Source organism: Neolamprologus multifasciatus, chromosome 8, assembly GCF_963576455.1.
Source record: "Neolamprologus multifasciatus chromosome 8, fNeoMul1.2, whole genome shotgun sequence".
Taxonomy (NCBI): domain Eukaryota; kingdom Metazoa; phylum Chordata; class Actinopteri; order Cichliformes; family Cichlidae; genus Neolamprologus; species Neolamprologus multifasciatus.
The window spans coordinates 20,338,406-20,362,658 of NC_140446.1; the positions used below are offsets into that span (position 1 = coordinate 20,338,406).

At 39.3% G+C, this 24,253-nt stretch overlaps 2 protein-coding genes across 10 annotated transcripts in view; one reads left to right on the forward strand and one right to left on the reverse strand.

Moving 5' to 3' along the window:
- meiob (meiosis specific with OB-fold) lies at positions 1 to 11,885 on the forward strand. Of its 2 annotated transcripts, XM_085169448.1 has the most exons (14): positions 1 to 118; positions 442 to 524; positions 687 to 744; positions 914 to 1,045; positions 1,211 to 1,283; positions 1,440 to 1,635; positions 3,822 to 3,922; positions 4,156 to 4,208; positions 4,398 to 4,493; positions 4,690 to 4,782; positions 6,511 to 6,655; positions 6,748 to 6,934; positions 7,141 to 7,227; positions 7,308 to 11,885. In XM_085169448.1, the coding sequence occupies exons 2-14, from the start codon at positions 468 to 470 to the stop codon at positions 7,422 to 7,424; spliced, it is 1,395 nt and encodes a 464-aa protein (XP_085025574.1). In that variant the 5' UTR covers positions 1 to 118; positions 442 to 467; the 3' UTR covers positions 7,425 to 11,885. The 2 variants fall into 2 exon arrangements, with proteins under 2 accessions (XP_085025574.1, XP_085025575.1); XM_085169449.1 differs by lacking the exon at positions 442 to 524 and having other exon boundaries at positions 60 to 118.
- The window catches only part of LOC146513021 (voltage-dependent T-type calcium channel subunit alpha-1I-like), a 20,031-nt gene continuing 4,159 nt past the window's right edge, over positions 8,382 to 24,253 (reverse strand). For 3 of the 8 annotated variants that reach the window (XM_085169435.1, XM_085169434.1, XM_085169439.1), the window contains 28 exons: positions 23,444 to 23,603; positions 22,173 to 22,458; positions 21,888 to 21,980; positions 21,567 to 21,724; positions 21,225 to 21,267; positions 21,015 to 21,140; positions 20,629 to 20,777; positions 20,116 to 20,301; positions 19,391 to 19,508; positions 17,276 to 17,431; positions 17,086 to 17,160; positions 16,849 to 16,965; positions 16,654 to 16,739; positions 15,653 to 15,776; positions 15,137 to 15,205; positions 14,801 to 14,985; positions 14,529 to 14,655; positions 14,203 to 14,328; positions 13,634 to 13,723; positions 12,613 to 12,784; positions 12,339 to 12,487; positions 12,133 to 12,242; positions 11,909 to 12,042; positions 11,736 to 11,794; positions 11,516 to 11,594; positions 11,143 to 11,264; positions 10,832 to 10,990; positions 8,382 to 8,840 (listed from right to left, as the gene is read on the reverse strand). In XM_085169435.1, coding sequence (XP_085025561.1) covers positions 8,733 to 8,840; positions 10,832 to 10,990; positions 11,143 to 11,264; positions 11,516 to 11,594; positions 11,736 to 11,794; positions 11,909 to 12,042; positions 12,133 to 12,242; positions 12,339 to 12,487; positions 12,613 to 12,784; positions 13,634 to 13,723; positions 14,203 to 14,328; positions 14,529 to 14,655; positions 14,801 to 14,985; positions 15,137 to 15,205; positions 15,653 to 15,776; positions 16,654 to 16,739; positions 16,849 to 16,965; positions 17,086 to 17,160; positions 17,276 to 17,431; positions 19,391 to 19,508; positions 20,116 to 20,301; positions 20,629 to 20,777; positions 21,015 to 21,140; positions 21,225 to 21,267; positions 21,567 to 21,724; positions 21,888 to 21,980; positions 22,173 to 22,458; positions 23,444 to 23,603 — 3,566 coding nt within the window. In that variant the 3' untranslated portion in view covers positions 8,382 to 8,732. Of the gene's footprint in view, positions 8,841 to 10,831; positions 10,991 to 11,142; positions 11,265 to 11,515; positions 11,595 to 11,735; positions 11,795 to 11,908; positions 12,043 to 12,132; positions 12,243 to 12,338; positions 12,488 to 12,612; positions 12,785 to 13,633; positions 13,724 to 14,202; positions 14,329 to 14,528; positions 14,656 to 14,800; positions 14,986 to 15,136; positions 15,206 to 15,652; positions 15,777 to 16,653; positions 16,740 to 16,848; positions 16,966 to 17,085; positions 17,161 to 17,275; positions 17,432 to 19,390; positions 19,509 to 20,115; positions 20,302 to 20,628; positions 20,778 to 21,014; positions 21,141 to 21,224; positions 21,268 to 21,566; positions 21,725 to 21,887; positions 21,981 to 22,172; positions 22,459 to 23,443; positions 23,604 to 24,253 lie in introns of those variants that run through there. The other 5 variants (XM_085169440.1, XM_085169436.1, XM_085169437.1 and 2 more) reach the window with 5 other exon arrangements.

Here is a 24,253-nt window from a genome sequence, read left to right on the forward strand (position 1 = left end):
TTAATGCAGAAATTTCCAGCAACAATGAAGGCAGCATCAAAGCTCCGTTATACCGTCGCGTGCGACAGCTTTACCGCGAAAATCGTATGTCACGTGACAAGAGAACTGCTGGAGACAGGTAAAAACCGCAGACAGCAAACGATAAAAAAAAAAAAACATGCTGAGACTTAAATTAATTAGTATTAAGGCTACAGTAGAACTGTGATATTAGTCTGTTTGAATCAAATTTAGCGTTAAAATGACTAAAAAGAATCCAGTGTTAGCTTGCTACTTATATAATTACCGCATTAGGTTAAATTTAGCTAGTAAATGTATGTAGCTCTTACACATTACTCACTGTGTTTTAGTGTATTCAGAGCTGATGTAGAAACCGTCTTGCAGAGGTTGAGCTGAAGCCCGGTTCCTGACTTCTGTTTATTATTATTATTTTTTTATTTATAGACCTGCAGAGGTTATGAATAAACAACATGGCTGCTCACACCTATATCGCTATCTCTGAGCTGCATCCCAACATCTCTCATTCAGTGAGTTCAACTGATTTTTTATTTTTTTTTAAACTTCATGTCCTTTATTTTCTTTTTTCTCCTAGGGCTTATACCCTAATGTAGCCCAGTGTATTTTCAGGCTTGTTTTAGCGAGTTTGATTAAATAGTATGATGCACTCTTGTCCTTGTAATGTTTTCCAGAAAGTGGCAGGCATCATCATTGGAAAAACTGATGTCAAAAGCTTCCCTGACAGAAAAAGTTCGTATCCTGGCTGTATCTCTATCAGTGCACCTTCATCATTATTTTCAACATTCCTCTGCACTTCAGTGTCTTGTACACCAGCGCCCTCTCCTGGTGGTGATTTTTAGGTTTCTTTTTTCTCCGTTGAACTGCATCACTAAACTAACCCTCCATTTCTGAAATACAGATATTGGTATGGACAGATTCACCTTTGGCTTCACTGTTAAAGACTCTCCGGACTTCTTCATCAACGTGAGCACTTGGGGAAATGATGCCTATGTCAACGGGCTGGCCAGCAGCTTCAACATTGGGGACTGTGGTGAGAAAGTCTCTCTCAAAGTTGTGTCGATTTCTTTTACTGTCCTCTTTCGCGATTAAAGTAATTTTTTTTTAATAAACTGAAACATTTTTAATGTATTTCTTGCCTATAGAAATTACATAATGATGCTTGGAAACAGAACTGCTTCTTTTTCTTCCTTTCCAGTCACAATTGAAAACCCTTTAGTTGCCACCAAAGACCTGGAGAAAGGAGATCGATTTTGTCCTGCAACACCGAGGTAATTTAGCATTTTAAGACAGATAGTATCTAAGAAGCATGTTCTCCTTACTGTGCTTTTAGGTAGCTGATGGCAAGTGAGGCAAACATAATGTAACACTGTGCAAAGCACGGTGTAACAGGGAGTAATGTGTAATGATAGCATCTGCTGTCTCAGCCACTACAGGCTGCTGGTGACGGAGGCTCATTCCCAGGTGTGTCTGTGTGCTGATATGGACACCATTGACAGACTGCTGCCATTGATTCACCTGCCTGTTAAGGACTCCAGAGATTTCTACTCTCTGGGAGACATAGTGGCCAACGGGCAAAAGCTGGATGGTTCGGTGATAAATATACTTGCTGCTGTAAAATCGGTAGGACACTTTAAGGCTTCAGTCGCTCAGTGTTACATAGGAGTTTGAGAAAAGTTCACCTTTTATACACTTAAGGTTTTGTGTAGAGTGCTGTAAGCTGTTAATCACAAAGACTTTTTATTTACATACTTATTGTGCTGAAATTTTCATGAACCCACCTCACCTGCTTTTACTGAGATTAGTGTTTTTTTTCCTGTTTTTCCCAGAATGCTTTTCTATACATGCATGGACAGATCTGAGAACACTGCTGCAGTGTGCAGTAAAGGCAATAAACATTACACCAACTAGGGAAATAAATATTTGAGTTCTTGAAAAATGACATGTATCAAGATTAACTTCACTCTGACGTCAAATGAAAATTTACTCTCAGTAGCTTAGCTTGCACTATTTAAAGATTAAAAAACTGCTTTCAAAGTCTCTGTAAGATGATTATTTTTTTTAAAAATGTGGCCAGAATGTGGCATAAAATGTTGATTATTGAACTCATTTTTCTGGATTTTGTTTTGTGGCCAAATGCTGGCAGCTATATATTTACAGTTTAATTATTACAGTAGTTTTTATTTTATATTCAAATTCTCAGCAATCAAATAAGCAATGACCTTTCCAAAAGCATTCCCAGTTTTCCATAATGGCATTTTAAAGACTCTTTAAGTGGGAAAGAAAACGTTCTCTCTTTCTATATTAGCGTGCAAAAGTTTTGTGCCACTGCTCATCGTCATTCTTTAACACTGAACTCTTTTAGGCAGCTTTCTTTCTTTATGTAGTCAGGAACAGTTCTCCAGGCTTCTGGAAGGACTTTCAAAACTGGCTGCCGATTGTTCCATTGTTCATCAAGATGATCGCACACTGCTTTAATAATGTTGAGGTGGGGTCTCTGGAGAGGCCAGTCTATGACTGATAGTGTTACTGATGATGATTTGAACCAGACATTTCAAATTCGTCTTTGTCACTCCAGAAGACCTGTTGGGTTTTTAATCCAGTTCTTGTGTAATTTTCATACCTCAGCCTTTTCTGCATGTTTCCCTTCCTTAAGAATTGTTTCTTGACAGCGATACTTGCACTGAGACCATTTCTGATGAGGCTTCAGTGAACTGTAGATGGATCAAGCGTTTCTCAGATACTCTGTCAAGTCTTTGCTGGATTGTTTCCTAGATTCTCAGATACTGTTCATCTGCTAAACATAGTTTTTGCCCCTCAGCTGTAAAAGGCCACCTGTTAGACACCCAAAGTTGTGAATGTGATAACTCGAGAACCAGGTAACACAGGATTTTGAAATTCATGCCATAGGTGCATCTACTAAAAATCTCATATGATCTCAAATCTCAGTGACGTCAACCTCCAGGTTAAGGTCAGATGGTTAACTTCTCTGAAAATCACCTAGGATTTTCATATTGAACTGACAGCCTGTGTTTATTTGTTCTGTAGCATCACAGGTTGTGTAAACTTAGTTTGACACTAAAGAAGAAATAAATAAACGATAATCAACCAAATTTTTGTTGACCTGGTTTGACCCAGTGTGCTCAAAAATTTAGATTTCCAAAGACAATGCAATAAAGTAAAAAAGGTTCAGTAGAAACATTTATAGCATGTTTATGTGCTTAGTAGATTCTTTGCCAAGTAACAGATTGCAATCATATAAACTTGAGTATATTAAATGTATTCATATTTTAAGAGGTGGTTTTCAGTTAGTAAAATATGTATTTTCCAACTTTGCTCCCACATTGATTAGATGGTGTTTGTTTTGTTTTTTCCTCTACCATAACTGAACTGTGGTGGAAAATAGTCTGTTAAAAGTTTCCTGAGCTGAAAAACAACTTTAACAAGAAAAGAGACGGAGGGTTGTTAAAAAGTGGCTCGATGTTGGATTATTAAAGTCAGCCACGGAAAAGTCACATAACCTGTCAGAGAGACGCTGTGGTGGGAACCCTGATGTGTATGAGTGTGATGAGTGAGCAATCAAATAAGTTGAGTTTTCATTTACATCTTAGAAATTGTCAATTAGGCTACACTGTGTCTGTGTTTGTGTGCGTGTGGTTTCATGGTGAATGGTTGTTGGTTTTGGAACATACCAGCTCACCATAATGGCCCCAAAGTTCACACACGGGCCAGACCCGCCCTGATCTCAGTGTCACATGAAAGGGAGATAGTGTGATAGGAACTTCAAGCGACCGTGTTTGCATTTTCAGATCGGAGACATAAAGCAGTTCACCACTTCAGACGGACGCAGAGGGCAGAGGCTGGAAGTGAGGCTCTTTGATGACTCCGTCTCTTCCTTCCCCCTCGTCTGGTGTGTCAAAGGCATTTATTAATTTGGAAAATGAACGTAGATTTATTACTTCTGTTGCTTTTGTGCCATATTCCATCTTTACTGCCTTTTGTATCACCGCTGTGTCTCCTTAAGCGACCACAAATTTACATTAGCGATACAACGCCTTAGATTGCCCCTCTGAACTACATGTGTGTTTGATTTTTGACTGTGCTCTCCCCTGAGTGACTCCCTGACCTCTGTCTCACTCACAGCTGGGACAGAGAAGCCATTCAGCTCATTCAACCTCTGATACCCAGGGAGACGGGTAGGTTTGAGGGCTGCTGCTCTTTCTCCGCTGCAGAAATGAATCTTTATTTAACTGTTATTCCTGCCCGTCATGTCCTATTAGCATACTGTGCCGAAGACAAACACAGCGGTGGTTACCTGAGATCCAACCGCGTGTTTGCGTTTAAGATGGTTTTCTGTTGTTTCAACTGTTTTTCTTCATTCCAAGTGCTCTTCATAGCCGACGCGAAGATCAGCTTTGACAGCTTTCGCAGCAGCATGGTGGCAACCGTTAACTCGAAAAGCATTATCACTGTCAATCCTGGTAAGAGATCACAGCGGCACTTACAAAAACACAGGCTCCGATAGAGATTTAAATGGTGTAACTGATCAAAAACAAGACTGAAATGCTGGTTTTGGACTTCACCAATCAGTCTTGGTAGACAGTGAAAGAAATGGAGCTTTCCTTCCTGCTGTGCAGGGAGAGAAACATGCTAGAGTCAATCATAATTTGTTTTCAGACACCCGAGAGGCCAGCCTGCTGTTCAGTTATGCTAAAGAAGTGTCAGAGTCTGGAGCTCTGGATCAAGATGACATGCCAGAGGATGTCCCTGGTAAGTTATAATGAGTTCCTGTCATGACTTCCCCATATTCATATAAGTGAGTCTGCTCATCTAAATGTAAAAGACTCTTTGAATTTGAGGCATCAGAAGCTGTTATTTCCCCTGCTTTTGTCTTGGATCTTTAAGCAAAAGATTATATTATATTAAATAATTATATTTTCGGTTACAGAGGGCATATAGGAAAGTTTAAAAGGTGAATGCAAGATGCTATTATCAAATCATAAAGTCATTTTCCCCACTTTTGGTAAATCCCCTAAAAAGAGCAAAACTAACAGGATCCGACGGACGAGTACGGCTAACTTGTGGCTTAGACCTCCATCACTGACCAGTGGTCGCACAGTCAGTTCAGCTCCTCATTAAAAGGACATTACCAAGCCACACAGTTACACTAGCTGCTGTTTTTCTAGCTGTTGTTTTTCTTCTTGAAAATGAAAACCAATAGTTCATTTATTTTATTTTTTTTCTCAGTCCACATAGAGACCTTCTGGTGTAAAGATTTTCAGGCTTTAAGAGTGTTTCCAGAGGAGGTATTTAGACTATGATGCCAATAAATTTTTGATTTTGCCGTGCACTGAGACATGCGAGTGTGAGATCAAAAGTTTTAGCTTTAATTCCCTGGTAGTTACATCTAGATGTGTTAAACAACATAGAAAATATGACTTACCAGTCCGAAAACATGTTTTCCCACCGATTAAATTGTTGAGGAGGAATTTCTTTATTTAATATTTAGTATATCAGTATCCTGGCTCCTTTATTTTACAGTGGAAACACATCAGGATTTTCTTTGTATAAAGACTGCAGACTGTGACAGTTTATTAAGTATACCTTGCTAGTAATTTGGTTGAACCCCATTTTCCTTCAAAACCACCGTAATTGGTGCTGGAAACATTGTTCAGAGATTTTGGTCCATATTGACATGACAGCATCACACAGTTACTGCAGATTTTCCGGCATCACATCCATGGCAGGGCTCCAGACTAACTTTTTGCCATGGTTGCACTGAAGTTAGGCGCACTCACCGCAGTTTTACATGTGCACTTTTTTGGGGGGAAATTGCAGTCCATACAGACAATATTAATTTGTAAATGATTAACTAACAGTCTTGTGCTTAAAGTGCTTTGGCACTCTTTGGCAATATTGTAGAAAATGTTAATCCTCTTCTGTCGGGCCTAGGCTACTCACTAGGGCTGGGTATCATCACTGATTTCTATAATCCATTCGATTCTGGTTCTCAAAGTCCTGATTCGATTCAATTTTGCCTCAGACAGTCAGAAATATTATAATTCTGATCATTTATCAGTATTGATACATGTGAGACTTCAGGGAATTCATGACGACATTTATCAAATGTGAAGAGTAGTTTGCTGCTTCTTTTGCTGCTGGCTCGGTGAATTTTGGTTGGAGAGAGACAAAACCTGCAGCTCAGAATCTAGCACAAAAAAGACGTAAACACATTGAAAATGGTGCGACCAAATTAGTCGCACTCTAGAGCCCTGCATGGTGTGAATGATTTATTCCGCCACATCTCAAAGGTGCTCTATTGGACCAAGATCTGGTCATATGAATCTAACAGAGCAGTGAAGTCATCTTCACCCTTTTCTGATGATTTCTAAAATTTCAGCACGTGGTCTTGATCATGTCTACATGCTTAAATGCATTTGGCTGCTGCCATGTGATTGGCTGATGGGTGCACATGTATGCTGCTGTTTTGGTCTGCAGTAGAGTCCATCACCGACGTTTACACAGTGAGCCAGCTGATGCAGAAGGCCCGAGAGAATCCCGAGGCTTTATTTGGCATCACATATAGTTTCATCTCCAAGCTCGACCTCGACTCGTCTGTTTCAAAAGTCATCAAGACACGCTGGTAAATTCACACATTGTTTACTAACTATAACCATGACAGCCACTTCCTTGAACAAGAACAAAGAGCAGCTTATTGCTTTGTCTTTGCTTCAGCTCAAAATGCAAATTCCTGGTGACTGAGGACTTGAACAGCTGCACCAACCAGTTATGTCCAGGAAAGGATCAGATTGTTTCAGCCACTACAGGCTTTGATCTCCTGGTGGACTTCACAGACCACACCGGCACTCTGTACGCCTGCAGCCTCAGGAGCCCAGTGGCAGAAAAGGCTCTGGGATGCACAGTAAGTATCAGTTCATAGAAAGACGCCTCTCCAGTCTCAGTTCTAAACCTTGTGTTCCTACACCTGTGCTGTATGGCTCAGATGTCAGTTACAAAATTATGTAAATATTCTGTATTTTGTAGCTATTGCTCAGATGAACCTCCAGTAAATGAATGGCAGTGGTTGATAGCTTTGCCACATCACCTTTTCTGTTTGATCTGATTCAGACAGAGGAGTTCATCAGTTTGACTGATGGTGAGAGGACTGCAATGAAGTGGAAATTTCTTTTGGAGAGATGCAAAATATATGTGAAGGTACCTTAGCTTTTGATACCAAGCTGCAAAAGCTATTAGCTGTAAAAACAAAGTGTTGAAAAAAATCTCATGTGCTGTAGATCATTCCTTCTCCTAAGTTGAAGAGTGGAATCAGGGGCATGGTCCTGGACTGCTCGCTGGCAGATCCAGGAGAGGTGAAGCAGCACATGTCTGCCCTGCTGCAGCAGCGCCTGTGATCAGCACACTCACTCACGAGTTTCAGCTTCCTGCCTCACCTGCTGTTTGGTCTTTGGACTCACATGTTAACAACAGGCTTTCGTGCATGTGCACTTTGAGTTTTAATTATTACCAATTATTTATTAGGACTCCAGATTATTTAATGTATTTATGCAAAAGTATTTATTTATAAACATGCTGCTAAGTTGTTTGACTTTAAAGCTTCATCAGCTCCATGTTAATGTGTTATGTTTTACACCGCAACTTTTATGTTCCATTATATGAAAGCTAACGAGCAGTCTGGGTTTAAAACATCTCCAAATATGCACAAGTTAGACAATAAGCTGTGTTCTTCATGTTCTTCAGTCATTGGAGCCCCTAGAAGTGTGTGATACATACTTTTGAAGCATTTTTAAAGATTAGGTACTGCTCTGTTTAAAAAATTAAGTCAAGTTGACACCATTTAATCTCTGAATTTTATGCATTAGTTGATGAAAAGGTTTTTCTGTTCTTCAGACCAAGAGTCATAAAAAATATAATGGATTTTCTGGTCTTTTGTTTTCTTTTTTGTAGCCTTCATTTGTCAAGTTTTGTAAAAAAAAACTGCAAAACAAGGAATCAAACCCAAACTTGGTGCATGAACATGCAGAAGAAATATTGCCATACTTCTGCACACCAGCAGAGGGCAGTACTGTTCTATTACCAATAATCTGTACCCAACTCTCCAGTGATCCAAAAGTGACTTTTATTGATTGGATCAGTTTGTTGACTCAGTGATATTAGTCATCAATGTGTTTTATAATTTCAACTCATTTACACACCTCGTTTAAAGTGGAATGAGCCATGATGTAGACACTGCTTAATTATACAGTGAAAGCACTTATACCGTAAACCATGAGTGTGTGTTTGTGTGGTGACAAATCTATGAAATCATCTTAATTCATTTTGAAATAATTTTGGAATAAAGACAGTTCAGCTACTTTTTATAAGAAGTTTATTACTTTACATTTTAAAGGTTTGATCATTTAAAAGAGTGCATAAGATCATGGATCTTGGTGTTTAAACACACCTGTAATGTAGTTACTATAATACTACTAATTGTAAACAACGTGTGTATGTCTGTAGTATTTATCTATATATAGTGTGTACCTATAGTTTATATAAACAACTATTAACAAAGTAACTTAACATTTAAGTGAATTTCGTTAAAGATGTTTACAGTAAGATAAAAGTACATAGGCATAAAAATTTTAACATTTACAGGATATCAGAAAATGTCACAGTAACAGAGAAGTATAAACAAAAACAAGTCTAAGGTATGAAGTGATTTACAACTGGACTCCTTCGGTGGTACCAGCTGAGCTGGATATGACGGGTTCACCTGGAGACTCCTGGGGTTGCTGCATGATGTCTGAGGATTCAGTCTTAGGCCTTTTCTGAAATATTTAAATATTGTTGTGTAAGATTTTATTTCATACTCACAAGCGTGAGAAATCCAAGATTTGTTTAGATTATTATTATGTGGCAGAATTAATAAGAATTAATCCATGGTCAACAAAACAGTTTTCAAGGTATTTTATTAGCATTTTTTCAGATATTATAGGATACTATACACGTGTGCCACTAAATACCTTTTTAAAATGAACTATATAATTAACGTCAGAGATTCCTGTGTTGTAATGATTTATTATATTTGAAAAATAGAGGCTATGCTCTGAGACATTCATGCACTATATTGCCATTTGCAGCTACAACGGTTTCTTCTCTTCTGAGAATGCTTTCCACCAGGTTTAGAAGTGTGTTCATGGGAATCTTTATTTGTGATGGCCTGGCTCGCAGCTCTAGCCCTAGCTCTAATTCATCCCAAAAGTGTTCTATTGGGTCGAGGCCATTCTAGAAGCTTAATCTTAGCCTGCCTTATCTATTTCAAACGTAGTTTCTGATGTTTACGATCATCATCCTGTTAAACACCTGTGTCCAAAATTCAGTTGTCTGGCAGTTGACTTGAGGTGAAGTTGAAGACTTTTGAGGTAGTCACCCTTTTTGATTATTCCACCTACTTTTTATGTAACAAAACCACTGGGGGTAATATAGCACTGGAGCATGATGGTACCACCACCATGCTTAACAGCTGTCAGTGTTTTCAGGTTTCAAAAGGCCATAAATCAACACTTTTACAACCCATCTGGTTAAGAAATGATTTAAAAAGTTTAATAAGTCAGGATGCCGTAAGTCGGGGAAAACCCCGCCAGAACACCATATTTTATGCCAGCGAGTGGCTTTTTGAACGCCTCCTTCTGAGTGGTGGGAAAAATGGCATTTTTGGAGCACTGAGCATGCTTTTTCCAGCACTCAGTGACAGCTCTGACAGCGTTTTCTTAAATTATGCAGAGCCCTACCCATGGTTTTCTCATCCACTTAATTTAAATTCCATGATGAATTGGTGTAGTCTGCACTTCTTCTTTTCCAGGTGATTAAAGTTTAACTTAAGTGGATGAGAAAACAATGGGTAGGGCCCTGCATAATTTAAGAAAGCACCATCGCTGCTGTCACTCATAAACGTTGAGCAGCTGTGTGATGTACAAAGCGGCATTCAATGACTCAGAAGAAGAGGTTCAAAACTCCACTTACTAGCGTGGAGTTTTCACCAACTTTTACAGTGTCCTGACTTAATAAATGTTGATTTTTCCATTGTTTCTTAAATGATTTGTAAATGTTTATGGCCTAGATGGCTTGCCATTCAAAAGCCACTTCCTGTAATGACTACCCACTAACCAATTTTCCCTCATCTGAGGGTGACAGTTGCCATTTGAGTGGTGATTTGCCATCAAAGCTGACAGATACCAAATGCACCAGCATTGTCTATTAACTGGTTCACAGCAAAGGATGATGGGGCAGGAAAGGGATCTGTATAACAGGAAAATGATGTCCTCTTATCAAGAACCTGCTGAGCAGCTTATGCCCACTGTTCCAGCTTATATGAAGGAGTTGGGGTGTTACTGGGAATAATCTTTAGACCACATAGTTCTCATCGAGGTTCATCGAGTTTGGACTGGAGGTTACCACTGGAGGTTTTGGGTTCTGCTGAGGCCCCAGTGGTGGAGCAGCTGGTGGCATATCACTTCCACCCAAACTTATGTTCTATACTAGGTAAGACAGAGCATTTCACCACCTCCATGTACCAGAATGTTTACAAGTCTGCAGCCCAGTCCAAACAGAACCTTAATGAGGTCACCCTTGTCTAAGCTTATTACACTGATCTGTTTCAGGACACGTGCCATCTTTTCCCACTGTGAGATACTGTGAGAGGTTTAAAAGAGAACAACTGGTTATCAGTGTGATCCCGGTTTCAAAACCAGATCTTCTTATTGGTGAATACCTGCATGTTTGTGGGCTCTCTAAATCTATTCACATGTAGCAACACTACCTCTTTGCTTTCCTCCAACGCTTGCACGACAGCTGCCACCACCAGGTTTGCCAGAACAAAGTGAACCATGACCACAAAGGTGGCGAAGCAGATTGGCGAGGCCCACCACAAGTAGCTGGGACAGGCTTCATCATTGGGACGGCATGGGCGTAATGTGTCCTTTAGAGACACAGAGCAGGTATAAATGAACCATAAAACCCTGACTGGAGATTCAAGTGTTGATTATTCCTTACATACAGATTTTGGACTTCACTGTTTAAAATACAACATGTGCAGAGTTTGTGTGCATGGGTGAATGAGTACAAGCATACCTTCAAAATGTCACTCCAGTTGTCCCCTGTGCACACTTTGTACAGTGTGAGCAGCGCCATCCCTAAGTTCTTAAAGTTAGCGTACTGATTTATGCCTTCACACGGATAGTCTGGGGTGCATTCTGACAACACACACACACACAGACAGTGATTTTTCTGCACTGCCTCCTTGATAAATGCAATAATTCAGTTTAGCACATTTCTAACAACCTCAGTTGACTAAACTGCTGTACAAGTTATGCAAATATCTCCCTTCCTTGTTTTTCTACTTAACAACGTAGATACATTGCAAATAAAATAAATCATCTATTCCTTTGCATCATGCACAATACATTTATGTGTGTGTGACTGTTATGATAGTAGTTTGACTGACCGAGGTTGCCAAAGAGCTCCACTCCAAGTGCAGCGTAGATGAAAAAGAAGAACATAAAGAGCACACAGAGGTTTCCAACCTGGAACCAAAATGCCTGTGAAATCCTCTTTGAAGATTTGAATGTATATATTTATATATCCTACTTTTGGTTTGTTTTAAAGACTTCTAAGCATGGAAAGTAAAATCAGCTGGTCTTAGTGAGTTTATTCTGGGTGTTTACCCGTGACAGTGTCTTAGTAATGGTTCTCAGCAGAACTCTGATCTTCTTGGCCTTCAGCACTGAAAAGGGAAACAAGTGTTGTCTTCAAAGTGTTTGTAGATGTGTAGAACACACAAATGCCTTAGTAATAAAAAAGATCTCATATTGTCAAGTGTGTGTTTGTGTGTGTGTACCTTGTGCTAGTCTGAGCACTCTAGTGACGCTCAGGATGCTGGGATTAATGGGAAGACGGTGTTCCATATTCATCTCGGTTAAAATGATAACGATGAAGGAAACCAAGACTATAGCGATGTCCAGCATATTCCAACTAAAGACGCACACACATCATGCAGTCAATCAGGCCTTTACAAAACCCAACAAACCACGTAAGTTAAATTCTTGGGCATAACTGTGTTACCTGTTTTTTATGAACCTCAGTACGCCAAACGCCACAACCTTTAGCATGATTTCCAGGACCAGGAGGACAGTGAACACATAGAAGGAGTACTCTATCATCTGATCTACATACTGAACACACACACATGCATTTCGATCATAGATACATGTCCATTTTTTGAAAGGATTGTGTGTGTGTGTGTAGGTGTGTGTGTGCATTTGCATTACCAAAGGCTGATTATAGTGTTCCAAAGCCATCAACACGACATTAATGAAGACGACTACTGTCATGAATAACTCGAGGAATCTGCTGGTACTCAGGTCATAGATACGGCGACGCAAGAGGGAGTAGTGCCTGAAATAATTCTCCTCTCTACCTGGAAGAGACATGCACACATGTAAGGGTACAGGTATTTAAACATTCACCAACATCTACACTCTGATAGGTGCATCGAGAGGAAGTCTCAGAGTTCAGTATCTCGCGATGCTTTATTTTCATCACCTTTACGTTTATCCCGTGAGTTTCCTCCTCTCTGCAGCGATTGTTTTTGCTGCTGCTGGCACACGTGGAAGGTCTCCACCATGACGCCGATAAACATGTCGAGGAGAAAAAAGCTCATCACCATGAAGGAGATGAAATAAATGAGCATCCATTCATTATAGTTCTTCACAGGCTGAAAAAGAAACACAAGAGGAAAGTCTGTGAGAAATTTAAGAACTAAATAATCAGACTTTAATAATCGTTCTATAGTCAGATTAGACTTGAGTGAGTGAAGGACTGGAAACATGTAAAAGAAGCGCTCAGAGAGCAAACCTCTGTCAGGGCACCTCACTCTGTGGGAGGTATTTACTTGTAATAGTAACAGTAATAGTGTTGTATTTTGTATATATTCATTGTTTTCTTTGTTATTTTTAAATGTATTGTAAAAAAGTTTGGAGTGCAGTGAAAATATTGCAATACAAATATTGCAGAGGTCATGTGACATGATATTTTAATTTTTTGTATGGTACTTTCTATATGTTGACAACACACACCACAGTTTTAGGAACTGTCGTTTCTAAGTTACAGTGTTTTGACCTTTAAATTATTGAGGTGACCTTGAAGACCTTGGTGGATGTCAAATTTTCAAATTTTCATAGATCATGACATCACCAGGTCTTAAAATGACATAAATACAGTATATCCTCAGATGAACAACAGCACATCAAGCATTAGTCTGTGTTACTATTAATTTACAAAAACTAAACAAAAATGTAAAAATAGTATGTGAAAAACTAAGGGCACCCTTACTGCTTCTACAGGAATTTGTCGATGTTTTTTTTATTGTCCTTCAGACCTTCATTTATTTCCTGGATCCTAAGAACTCAGTTAGCAAACCCATGAAACTTGCTTGAAAAACAAAAAAAGTCCATTCAAACCATGAACTTAGTTACATCATCCCATATAATCACAATCCTTTTACTTCATAATGTGTGTTAGCAACAATGTAAAACATACATTAAAATGCTGGTAGAAAAACTACCTGTTGATCTACTCCCACAGCATCCAGTCCATCATACATGATGTTCATCCAGCCGTCCTTAGAGTACATCACAAACAAGGCTATCAGAGCCTGAATAAGAAACACAGAAACAGCTGTTAAGTTGACATACATTTATTTTCCGGGTGCCAATATTAATAGAACATTAATATTAACAAGTCACAGTCTCCTGGGTTTGAATCCTACTTCTGAGTTGTTTTAAACTCAGCCACAGAGGGCGCCACATGCCACTGTACTCATTGTACCTATCCCAACCTCAGATAAAAGGGGAGGGTTAACTGTTAACAGTGGCTACAGTGCTGTTGACCAACAGAGCCAGTGGAAACCATGCTGTTAGCCGAAGACAAAGTAGGAGGAGAGAGGGAAGGTTGATCTAGAGGTGGACTTAAATATGAAACTTGATTTAGAGACAAAGGTAGAGATGGAAGGCCGAGATGATTTGGACATGTGTAGAGGGGGGAATGTGGACATAATGGACAAGTTGTGTTAAATATGGAGCTGTTGATCGTTTCTATACTTGTACTTAACAACAATGTGGAACTAGTCCGTACCTGAGGAAAGTTGTCAAAGTTGTACTCCTTCCAAACCCACGTATAATTAGCAGAGAGACATTCAGCCTTATTGGTGATGTTTGAAGTGTTTTCACCCTCACAGTAGAAGAACTTTCCTTTAAACAGCTACAGCGTGAGTGTGAAATAAAGACAGAGGCAGAGGCTTTATTTTGATGTCAGGTTATCACACTGTTGATGCCAAAAGGAGTACACACTCTTACGTGTTAACTGTGAATGTTTGGCTAAAAGCTAACAAGGAGTCATGCTGTAATTTTGTTCAAAAAGTGTGTGTGCGTGTGTGTGTTTGGGAGGGGGTGGGGGCTAACCTGAACCCCAAGGATCCCAAAGAAAAAGAAGAGGACACAGCAAATCAGGACAATGTTCCCAATTGGTTTAGCAGAGGCAATAAGAGCTTTGACAGCCAGCTTCAGTTTTGGGGTTTGCTTGATCATCCTGGGACACACAAACATACATGTATGTATTAACGCCAGCACATCTACACACAGACATATACAGAGAAAAGTAAGACAAATCTCAAATGAGGTGCTGCATATGACAACAAACATCTATTTACACAGCGTGTGTGTACACACGGTACCTCAGCGTGTGAAGTGTTCTTAGCAGCCGAAAAACTTTGAGGATGCTGAGCATGTTCTTTTTGTCAGAAGTGACCAAAGTGATAATAAAGTTGGTTAAGGACAGAATCACCAAAAAGCCGTCCATGAGATTCCAGAATGACCGGCAGTAGCTGCCCTTCCCGATCACCAAGCCAAGAGCTATAACCTTGTGTTAAAGCAATAAATCAGCAGTATAAATTCAAAACATCCCTGATTCCCACAGCTGAAAGTACTCATAATCTGAGGTTGAAAATCTTTGATCAAAACTGAAGAACGTTATTTTGAAAAAAAAAAATAAAAGCAAATCTGGTGTTTACCTTAATAACCATCTCGATCAGGAAGACGGCAGTAAAAACAGAACAGGATGCATTCAGGATCAAGCGTTCCTTTAGAGCAGAGCGACATTCACTTGTAACCTACACATGTTTTCTTTTAGAAACATGCGCTCACTTGACACTTCATTAGGTATACTAAAGAAGTTTCACACATTACGTGCAAGTGTGAAAACCTCTACAGAAGCAAAAGGATTGTCCGTTTGCTGGTCTGGGGAGTTCGAGTGAGTGTTAACACAATGCCACAATCTTCTCAGGAGCAAGTTCGCCCCAAAGTCACACCGTGCAAGACTCAAAGACTTGCAAATAATCCAAGAGCTACACCTCAGACTCTACAGGCTAAATCTTTTTATGTTTTTTTTACAGGACTGCACAGAGGCTTGAAGTGTTCATCACCCAGCTTGGCAGCATGTAACTCCACACAGATGCCACATCTGAAATGTGTCTATACATTGGTGCTTCTCTGAGTATATCTGTAACTGCTCCAGATGTGGGTCTCACCATGCTTTTAGGGTTTATGCTGGGCCTCTCCATAGCAATGGTGACACAGTTCAGCAGAATGAAGAAGAAAATCACATGGTCAAACACCTTGTGAGACATCAAACGCTGGCAAAATCTACGCAACCTAAAAAAAACCCCGACACATTAATTACAGTCGCCAGAGTCGTTTAAGAACGAAACAAACACAATTAAGGTCAGAAAAACATGAGGGATGAAATGTCCCGAGGATTCCTCTCACTGTTCTGTAAAACAATTTGAATATTTTAGATAACTAATTTTAAACTTAGGTATGTGTATGCACAAATTCACCTTTCATGGATTATACAGGTAAAATATGTATATGTTTGAATCCAGTTGGTCCTCAGAAGTGTAGAATTTTATACTTTTACCTTTATTTCTATAAAATGTTGATTTGTCTTACAAGGTCAAGGAAATCAGGGAGAACCTGTGCAGTTCATAACAAATAGGACAAGGACAGTAAATACACTATTCAGGTGCCGTCATTAGGACTTTGTCTATCCAGCTAAACATGCTGCTGTTAGCCCTCTGAGGCCACTTTCATCATACTGTAAGCATGGTTATTTTATTAGCTTCAATCTATTTTCATGGTGTAGGACTTATTTGCATCAAAGTGCCATTAACATGTGAATGATCTGAATGTGCTGCCGTGTTCGGTGACTCCAGAGGGTTAATGCCAGCAACAGATAGGACTGGTTGCCAGAGCAGTGATGGCGGATTAAATACAATTGAAATGACTGTTGATTTGTATCCAAGTAAATTACAGATGTGTGGAGCCGCACAGGAAAAGTCTTTCTAAGTTCTGAGTAACTATTAACTAGTTTAATGGACCTGAATGAGCTTCAGTGTTAAGGAAATCTCAGTTAGTAAAAACGTAAAAGTCAGTGGAGCTCTGTCCAGTCAAACGTAATAAAGTAAAGACGAAAAAATCTCATGAAACTAAGTATGAAGTGTGTGTCCCTTGTTGTGTGTGAATCACTTACCTGTTCTGTGGAGACAGCATGTACAATGACCAGTCTTTATGCTGTTGGCACCACAGCAGCACTTTCTGAATCCTATTCAAAAATCTCTGCAGGAGTCAACGGTCACACATCGGTCACTCCTCTTTATCCAAAGCATAAATAAAATACTGAAAAAAAGCCAAACTAGACCTTAAAAACAATCATTTTTATACTTACAGTGAAACTGTTGTTTGTTGTCTGTGTGGAGGGAATCTCAGAGGCTGAGGCACTCCCATTGGATCTGCTGGGCTCAGTGGCAGGAACAGAATATTCTCCTGTGACTGTTCTGGGGCCCTGGAATAACATGAGCAAAGATGAGTGGCAGTTTGAATGTTTGAACAAAGGCACCTTCAGCCAGTTGCTGGATTTATAAATCAGCAAATAGCAAAGTCAAATTAAAAGCCTTCTCAGTACCTCCTCAAGGGAGCTTTCTGCCTCACATGCCAAGCTGGGACAGCGAGAGGAGTCTTGATGAATGTTTTCACTGGGCTGTCAGAAGGTACATCAGGAAACAGAGATCGGCAGCGGTGTGTGTGCACACACACACACCTTTAATGTTATTGTAACTTAACATTAAACTCAAGAAAACTGAAACAGTTCTTACCCTGGCCTGGAAGCTGTCAACCCCTATGCCCACCAGTACATTAAGAAGAACAATTTTTCCAAACACAATGATGGCAATAAAGTAGATGGCTGCCCACGGGGAGCTGGCAGCCACGGCATTATAAAGCACCACGTTCCAGTCGTCCTGAGTCAGAATCTAGATAGATTAACAAAGCTTTCATTCTTTGTGGCACAGATTCAACAAGGTGCTAGAAACACAGCTTGGAGATTTTGGTCCATATTGACATGACAGCATCACATGGCCAGAGGGGCCGATATGGCAGCCTCGCTTCTGTCTGTCTGCCTCAGGGCAGCTGTGGCTACAACTCTGGTTTGCCTGCACCAGTGAGAGTGAATGAATAGTGGAATTGTAAAGCACTTTCGTTGCCTAGAAAAGCGCTATATAAATGCAATCCATTATTATCACATAGTTGCTGCAGATTTGTCAGCTGTACATCAATGACATTGATGACATTCCCCCACATCCTACACTACAGCCTCATTTTCATTGAGTTTTCTATGTTCTTGAATATTTAGAAGTTCTTTGATAATATGTAGTAGAGCTGGGCGATAGAACGATAACGATACCTATTGCGAAATAACTTTTTCTCGATAGAAAAGTTAAACTATTGCGACAGACCTCATCTCTCTTGTCCTCTTAAAAAAAAAAAAAGAACAACCAATCCAAATTAAGTAGCGCAGAACCGAACCAATCACAGCCGCAGCGTCACGTCAGGTGACTTGTTACGTACAGCACAAGTGCCAAGCCGCACATGTGTATTTGTTTGGGAAGCAGCCAGCCGCCGTGCCGCCCGGGTAATGGAGGAAATGAGTGTGCCGACTAGAGAAAAATCAACCGAGAGCGTGACCGAAGGTTACCGAAGAGAAAACAGATGATGAGATTGTCGAACGGAAGAGCCACAGAAGTTCCGTAGTGTGAAGGTATTTCGGCTATTTCAAGTCTGACAAACAGAGTAGCGCGCACTGTAAATTGTGCCGAAAGCAAATCTGGAAATACAATAAATCGCTTTCTGACTGGAAGCGCTAATTCGTCATTCGGCTTTTGTCAGACTAAAGTAACTGTTAAAACTGTTTGAAAAGCTAAGCTATACAACAAGGAGAGATTGAGAATTTCCTTTTAGTTCTCAGTTTATTTGATATTGACAAAAGTTAGTGAATTTTGTCTGTTCTTCTGTAAAACAAACTAAGATTTATTTTTAGAATTAATATTTTGTTTCTAAGTGGAATTGATAATTTAGTCTGTTTTGTTTGTTCTATTTTGAAACTTAAACGCTTTAGCAGCTGCCTTTTGTGTAGTTTGCAATATTTGCCTTTATTTATCTGAAAAGGTCTCATGTTCCTTAAGTACATCTACCCTGTTGAACTTATTATGGGAAATAAATATTTAAATCAAAACAAGCTGCTGATTATTTCACATTTTACTTGTGAGCAACAGCACATTTAAATATTACAAATATAGTTATTTGGCTTATATCGTGATATATATCGTTATCGCCTGAAATGAAAAAAACATATCGTGATATGAAAAAATCTTATATCGCCCAGCTCTAATATGTAGTATAATAAAAGATTATCTATTAACACATAGCACATCATTTTCCATGCATAAAGACTCCGGCCATACACTCACTAGACACTTTATTATGTACATATTGTTAGTACCAGGTTGAACTCCCTTTTGCTTTTACTTCATGGCAAATATTCAGGTTTTTTTAATATAGCACCAAATCACAACAACAGTTGACTCTGTAACATAGACCCTACAATAAGAAACCTCATCAATCAGATGGCCCTCCCTGAAAGCAAGCACTTGACTAGAGCGGAGAGGAAAAACCTCCTTTAGACAGGAAGAAACCTCCACCAGAACCGGGCTTAGAGGGGGCAGCTATCTGCTGCAACCAGTTGAACGTGAGGTGAGGGAAAAAGAACAATCAACAAGGTGGTGGAAACATTTCAGCTGCACATCAACGATGTAAATCTCCTGATCCCCCACATCCCGGAGGTTTTCTATTGATGGTGACACATGTTCCTAATAAAGTGCCCATTGAGTGTACATGACAATGAAACAACACACATCCCAAAGACAAAACCTCACCTGGAACACAGTGACCATGGACCACAGCAGGCTGTCAAAGTTTTTTCGATCATCAACGGTTTCATTATATATTGACCTGAAGTGAAATTTGCATCCAAATAGGTGCATGCCCACAATGCTGCAAACAAACAGCAAGCTGCAGTGAGAATCACATGTATGTAAATATGGCATCTGAAGGGTGACAGAAAATATAACAACTAAATCAGAAACTGTATTTAAAGAAGCATACAGTCATTTTGAAGCCTCAACTTGTGCAAATTTTTAAATATATTTATTTATTCATCAAGGTTTTTTTAAATTGTAACTAGTAGCTCTGACTTTGGAGTGAAGGACACTGCATGCTCATATGTAAATCACTTGGCAGGCGCAAAGTATCAATGCTTTAAAATCATTTTTCCCCATCATTTTCATAATAACTTTTACTTTTCATAATTTATAAAATTAGCACCACAATGTATTAAGAATTTTAAATAATGTCTATATCAGGAGATTATTTACTAATGCGAGCAGGCTCACTCACAGACCCATAAACTTCCAAAAAACCTTGAAGCTGGAGGAGTCACCCCCTGGTGGCTGTTAGGCAGAATGTAATTTAAAGGAACTTTGATATTGGCTTTACTTTTCAGTCCAGTAAACAACGTCTATCGTTTATATACAGTCTATGAATATAACATCTTAGAGCTCACAAATGTGTACACCGACACTCTTGGTGTGTGGATACATACCTAAAAATGAAAATGACAAACAGCATTAACCAGCACAGAATGGATGCCACTCCAATCGTCCTCTTCAGGACCAGCAGTTGCCTCTTCAGGTACGGGAGGAAGTGAAACACCCTCACGAAGCGCAGCACATGAAATGCTCGAACAACTGACAGCTTGCCATCAGCTTTGGAGCCTAATTCCCATAAACTGAAAACCACAAACAAACACGTTAACGTGCAGCTCTGTCAGACCACTTTGTCCACAATGACTAATAACCGTATGCTGAGATCATGTTTTATTATACTGATATCATTAGTCTGACCGGTTGGAAATACATCTAACATGATACAAACACTAGGATGTGGCTTCAGAAATATTTATATGAAAAATAAAAATGACAAAAGTAAGAAGAGCGAGAATAAAGTTACATTTATTTAAACTTGAGAAACCCCTAAAGAAACAAAGAAATGTTTGTGAATGTGACGCAATAAAACAATAAGCAAAGTTTCAAAGTCAAAGGATAAAGGTTTATACCTGGTGAGAACAACCACAAAGTTGAAGATGTTGTCAAGGTCCGCAAAGTACATCCACGAGAGGGCGATCAACTTTATTATCATCTCCACCACAAATATAATGGTAATAATTATGTTACTGACAATTAATACTCGCGTCAACTCCTGAGGCTGCAGGAGGAGAAAATGGAAATAAATAAGAAAACAGAATCACACACAGACAAGAGAAATAAGAATCATTTAAATGCATGAACGTAAGGGAAGAGTCATCATTAGATGCAAAAGTAAATATGGATTTTTTTTAATGAAGCCTCTTATCTCTTCTTACTCTTAATCTAACAGTTAGCGCAAGCTTCTTATATCACTGAGATCAAATTGATGTAATAAATAATCGCAAACATGTCTCACCTGGTTGTAGTGCTCTATCGCCATGGTAACAATAGTGATGAAAATAGCCATAATGATGATTCGCTTAAAGAGTTTAGTGTTGATAAGAATGTTAAACTTTTCCTTGAAACGGATCCAGACCTGATGCTGGAAGATGAGACAGTTGGTTAGGCGAATCACAAACAGCTATTATGACTGATGTTACTGCACCCAGTTGCAAACTGGTCTTACCAGTGTGGGTTTGACATGTGTTGAGCTCTTGATGGGATGCACCCTGTTATGATGTAAACACACAGCACGTGAAAAATTGTTCATAGCTAACAAAAGGACCTCATTGACCTAAGCTGTGACCTATGTCTAGTACTTTCTGTATTCTTTTTTTTAAAATATTTCTTCTTTTTACTTCCATTTGTAAAGAAAGCTCAACTTTTTTTTTTTACCTAGCCTGAAATGAGCAATACTTTTAAAACTACATACCTGACACAGTCTTACATACTTTTACACCCTGTAAACTACAAATCTGACCTCAAACACAACAAAGTCTAGATTTTAAAGCCACAGTACTTTTCTTACCTGGTGGTCATCATCTTCAGGAAGGAAACAAACTTCCTGAAGAGATTTTTAAAAGACAGAGGACCAGCATGCTGCTCTGTTGTGACTCTTGCAAAGTTCTCCGAGAACTGGGTTGCAATGATGACCGTACACACGTTCATTATGATAAAGGAGCCAATCTAGTTGAGGAGATGAAGAATAAGCTATAGAGTTTCTGGGGAAATTGCACAACCAACTATGAAGGGTTGATGTCTGATTTAGTGGTTTTGGTTTCCAGACGGGCACGTCAATACTTGTTATTGAATACATAATGAAAATGATTTAACAGGTGTGGGTACTTACAATAGTGACAAGTATGAAAAACACAAAACTCCAGAAGGAACAAGAGTCCATAACATAATGCATGATATTGGTCCATCCTTCAAGTGTCACAACCTGGGAGCAGAGAGACATAAATACTATCCCTCTACATTACAGATGGCAAAACAGCAGGCAGATGAACAGATAAACTGCACTACATGCCAAAGAAAATGCATTTGTTTTATGAATTTTGAATCTTTGAGTGAACTGCCATACAGAGGTCGACATAATCCAGATGTTTTTCTGTGCATATCAACAATTTCTTACCTGGAAAATGGTTATCCAGGCATAGACGATGTTATCAAAGTTAATAACTCCCAATTCAGGGTTGTTGTCCCCAGCACGGCATACATTGTAGTACACGTTCCAGTTTACACATTGGCCGGCTTGGATCGGCTCGTCTGCTGCCAGTGTGCAGATTTTGCCATGCTCCTGATAGGGCGGCACATCACTGCAAAAGCGTCCTCCACCCTTGTTGTCAGGTGAACAGATGAACGAGGACTGTCCACCAAAGATGGGCACAAAGTATGGACTCAGGGACACGTTATACATTCTAGATAGAAACAGATAACAATGTGCACATATTATGTAAAACAATCATTTAAATATAGTCAATTATTTCAGTGTTGTATGTATGAGAAGCTGCTGTATATGGCAACCCCTCCCTGAGCCTGGCTCTGCCAGATGTTTCTTTCTGTAAGAATGTTTTTTTTCTGTCCCACAGTCACCTGGTACTTGCTCATGTCAGATGTTGAGGTTTTTTGTCTAATATTGTAGGGTTTTTGCAATGCCATGAAAATGTATGCCCCTTCCCGATTTGTTCATTTTTTGCATATTTGTTACACTTACTATTAGACAAAAATGACCACAGTAAATAAAGAACACAGTTTTAAATGAGGAGTGAACTTATTAAAGTGAAAGTTATCCAAACCTACCTGGGCCTGTGTGAAAAAGTAAAAAGTGCATTTATCTACCTCCCATGTACAGCCACTTTAGCACCACAAACGAACCAAACATGCACGTGTATGTTTGACTGTTTGAGGAAGCCGGAGCAGCAGAGAAAACCCAAAGACAGAACAGGTAGAACAAACTCCATAAACTATAGAACTTGACTGCATGCTGAGGTGGCAATTCAGCCATTTGATTCATGTTACAGCAGATCATGAGTGAATGAACATGGTGCAATAAAAGTCCTTTTAGAAGTATATTTTTCCAAACACTACACCGGGAGGAGGTCCCGGGATAGACCCAAAACAAACTGGAGAGATTACATCTGTCAGACGGTGTTCCACTGGATAAGCTGGGGTGTGGGAGGTTTGGGTTTTATGCTTAGGCTGTTGCACCCACGACCTTGCCCCCGACAGGCAGTAGAAAATGGATGGAAGGCATTTGATAAATGTAATACTTACAGACATTATTTGCTATAGGCAGAGAGTTGGATTAATTAATTGGTTAAAGTTTGTTTGAAGCTTGTGCTGCCCAGAGAGAAAAGAAAAAACATGAAAGTCTTAGAAGAGCAGATGAAGCAGTTTACATACGTCAGGATGTCCTCGCCCAGGAAGCAGCGGTTGCGCAACTTCCCCGCCCACATCTGAACTCCAATGATTCCGAAGATGTGGATGACAAACGCGTAGAGGATGAGAACATTACCAAGCATGGGGGCCGTTTCAAGGAGTATTGTCACCAATATCCGCATACCTACACGAATGAGCAAGAAAATGGTAGCTTACATGAATAATAGTTAAACTCTCTCTGAAAACTTTAATTTGTTTTGTAAGTCTGGACTAAAACCCTTCTCCTTGGATTCAGCAGGTACTGTGTAATTGTATAGATCATAGTAAAAAGCTTAACAGAAACTCAATTACTGCATTCCATATGCTCGACGATGACCACACAACGAATCCGTACACTGGGGGAAATAATTATTTGATCCCCTCCTGAAATGGTAAGTTTGCTCTCTGTGGTCTTACGGTTATTTCATTTTACTGGAGAGAGACAGAAAATCAACCAAATATCCTGGAGAAATAAATCCGAAAGTGACAAATTTCACTAATTTCTTATTACAGTTTGTGTTTTGAAAAGATTCCACGAAAAATGTCACGAATGTCTCAGAATTTAATTACTTACATTACTTACTGTGAAATCTTAAATATTTAAAAGATATTTTATTGACGTTGTATACTTCAGGGAGATTTGTCACAATGGTTACAATGCAGTGATGAAATATTACATTTCCCCTTTATAATCACATATAAATTAGCAAATACCTTTATTCACAGTATTCAGTTACAAATAAACAACCTGTGGAGCAAAATTCTTTGTTACTGTTGTTTAACTGGAGTGCTTCA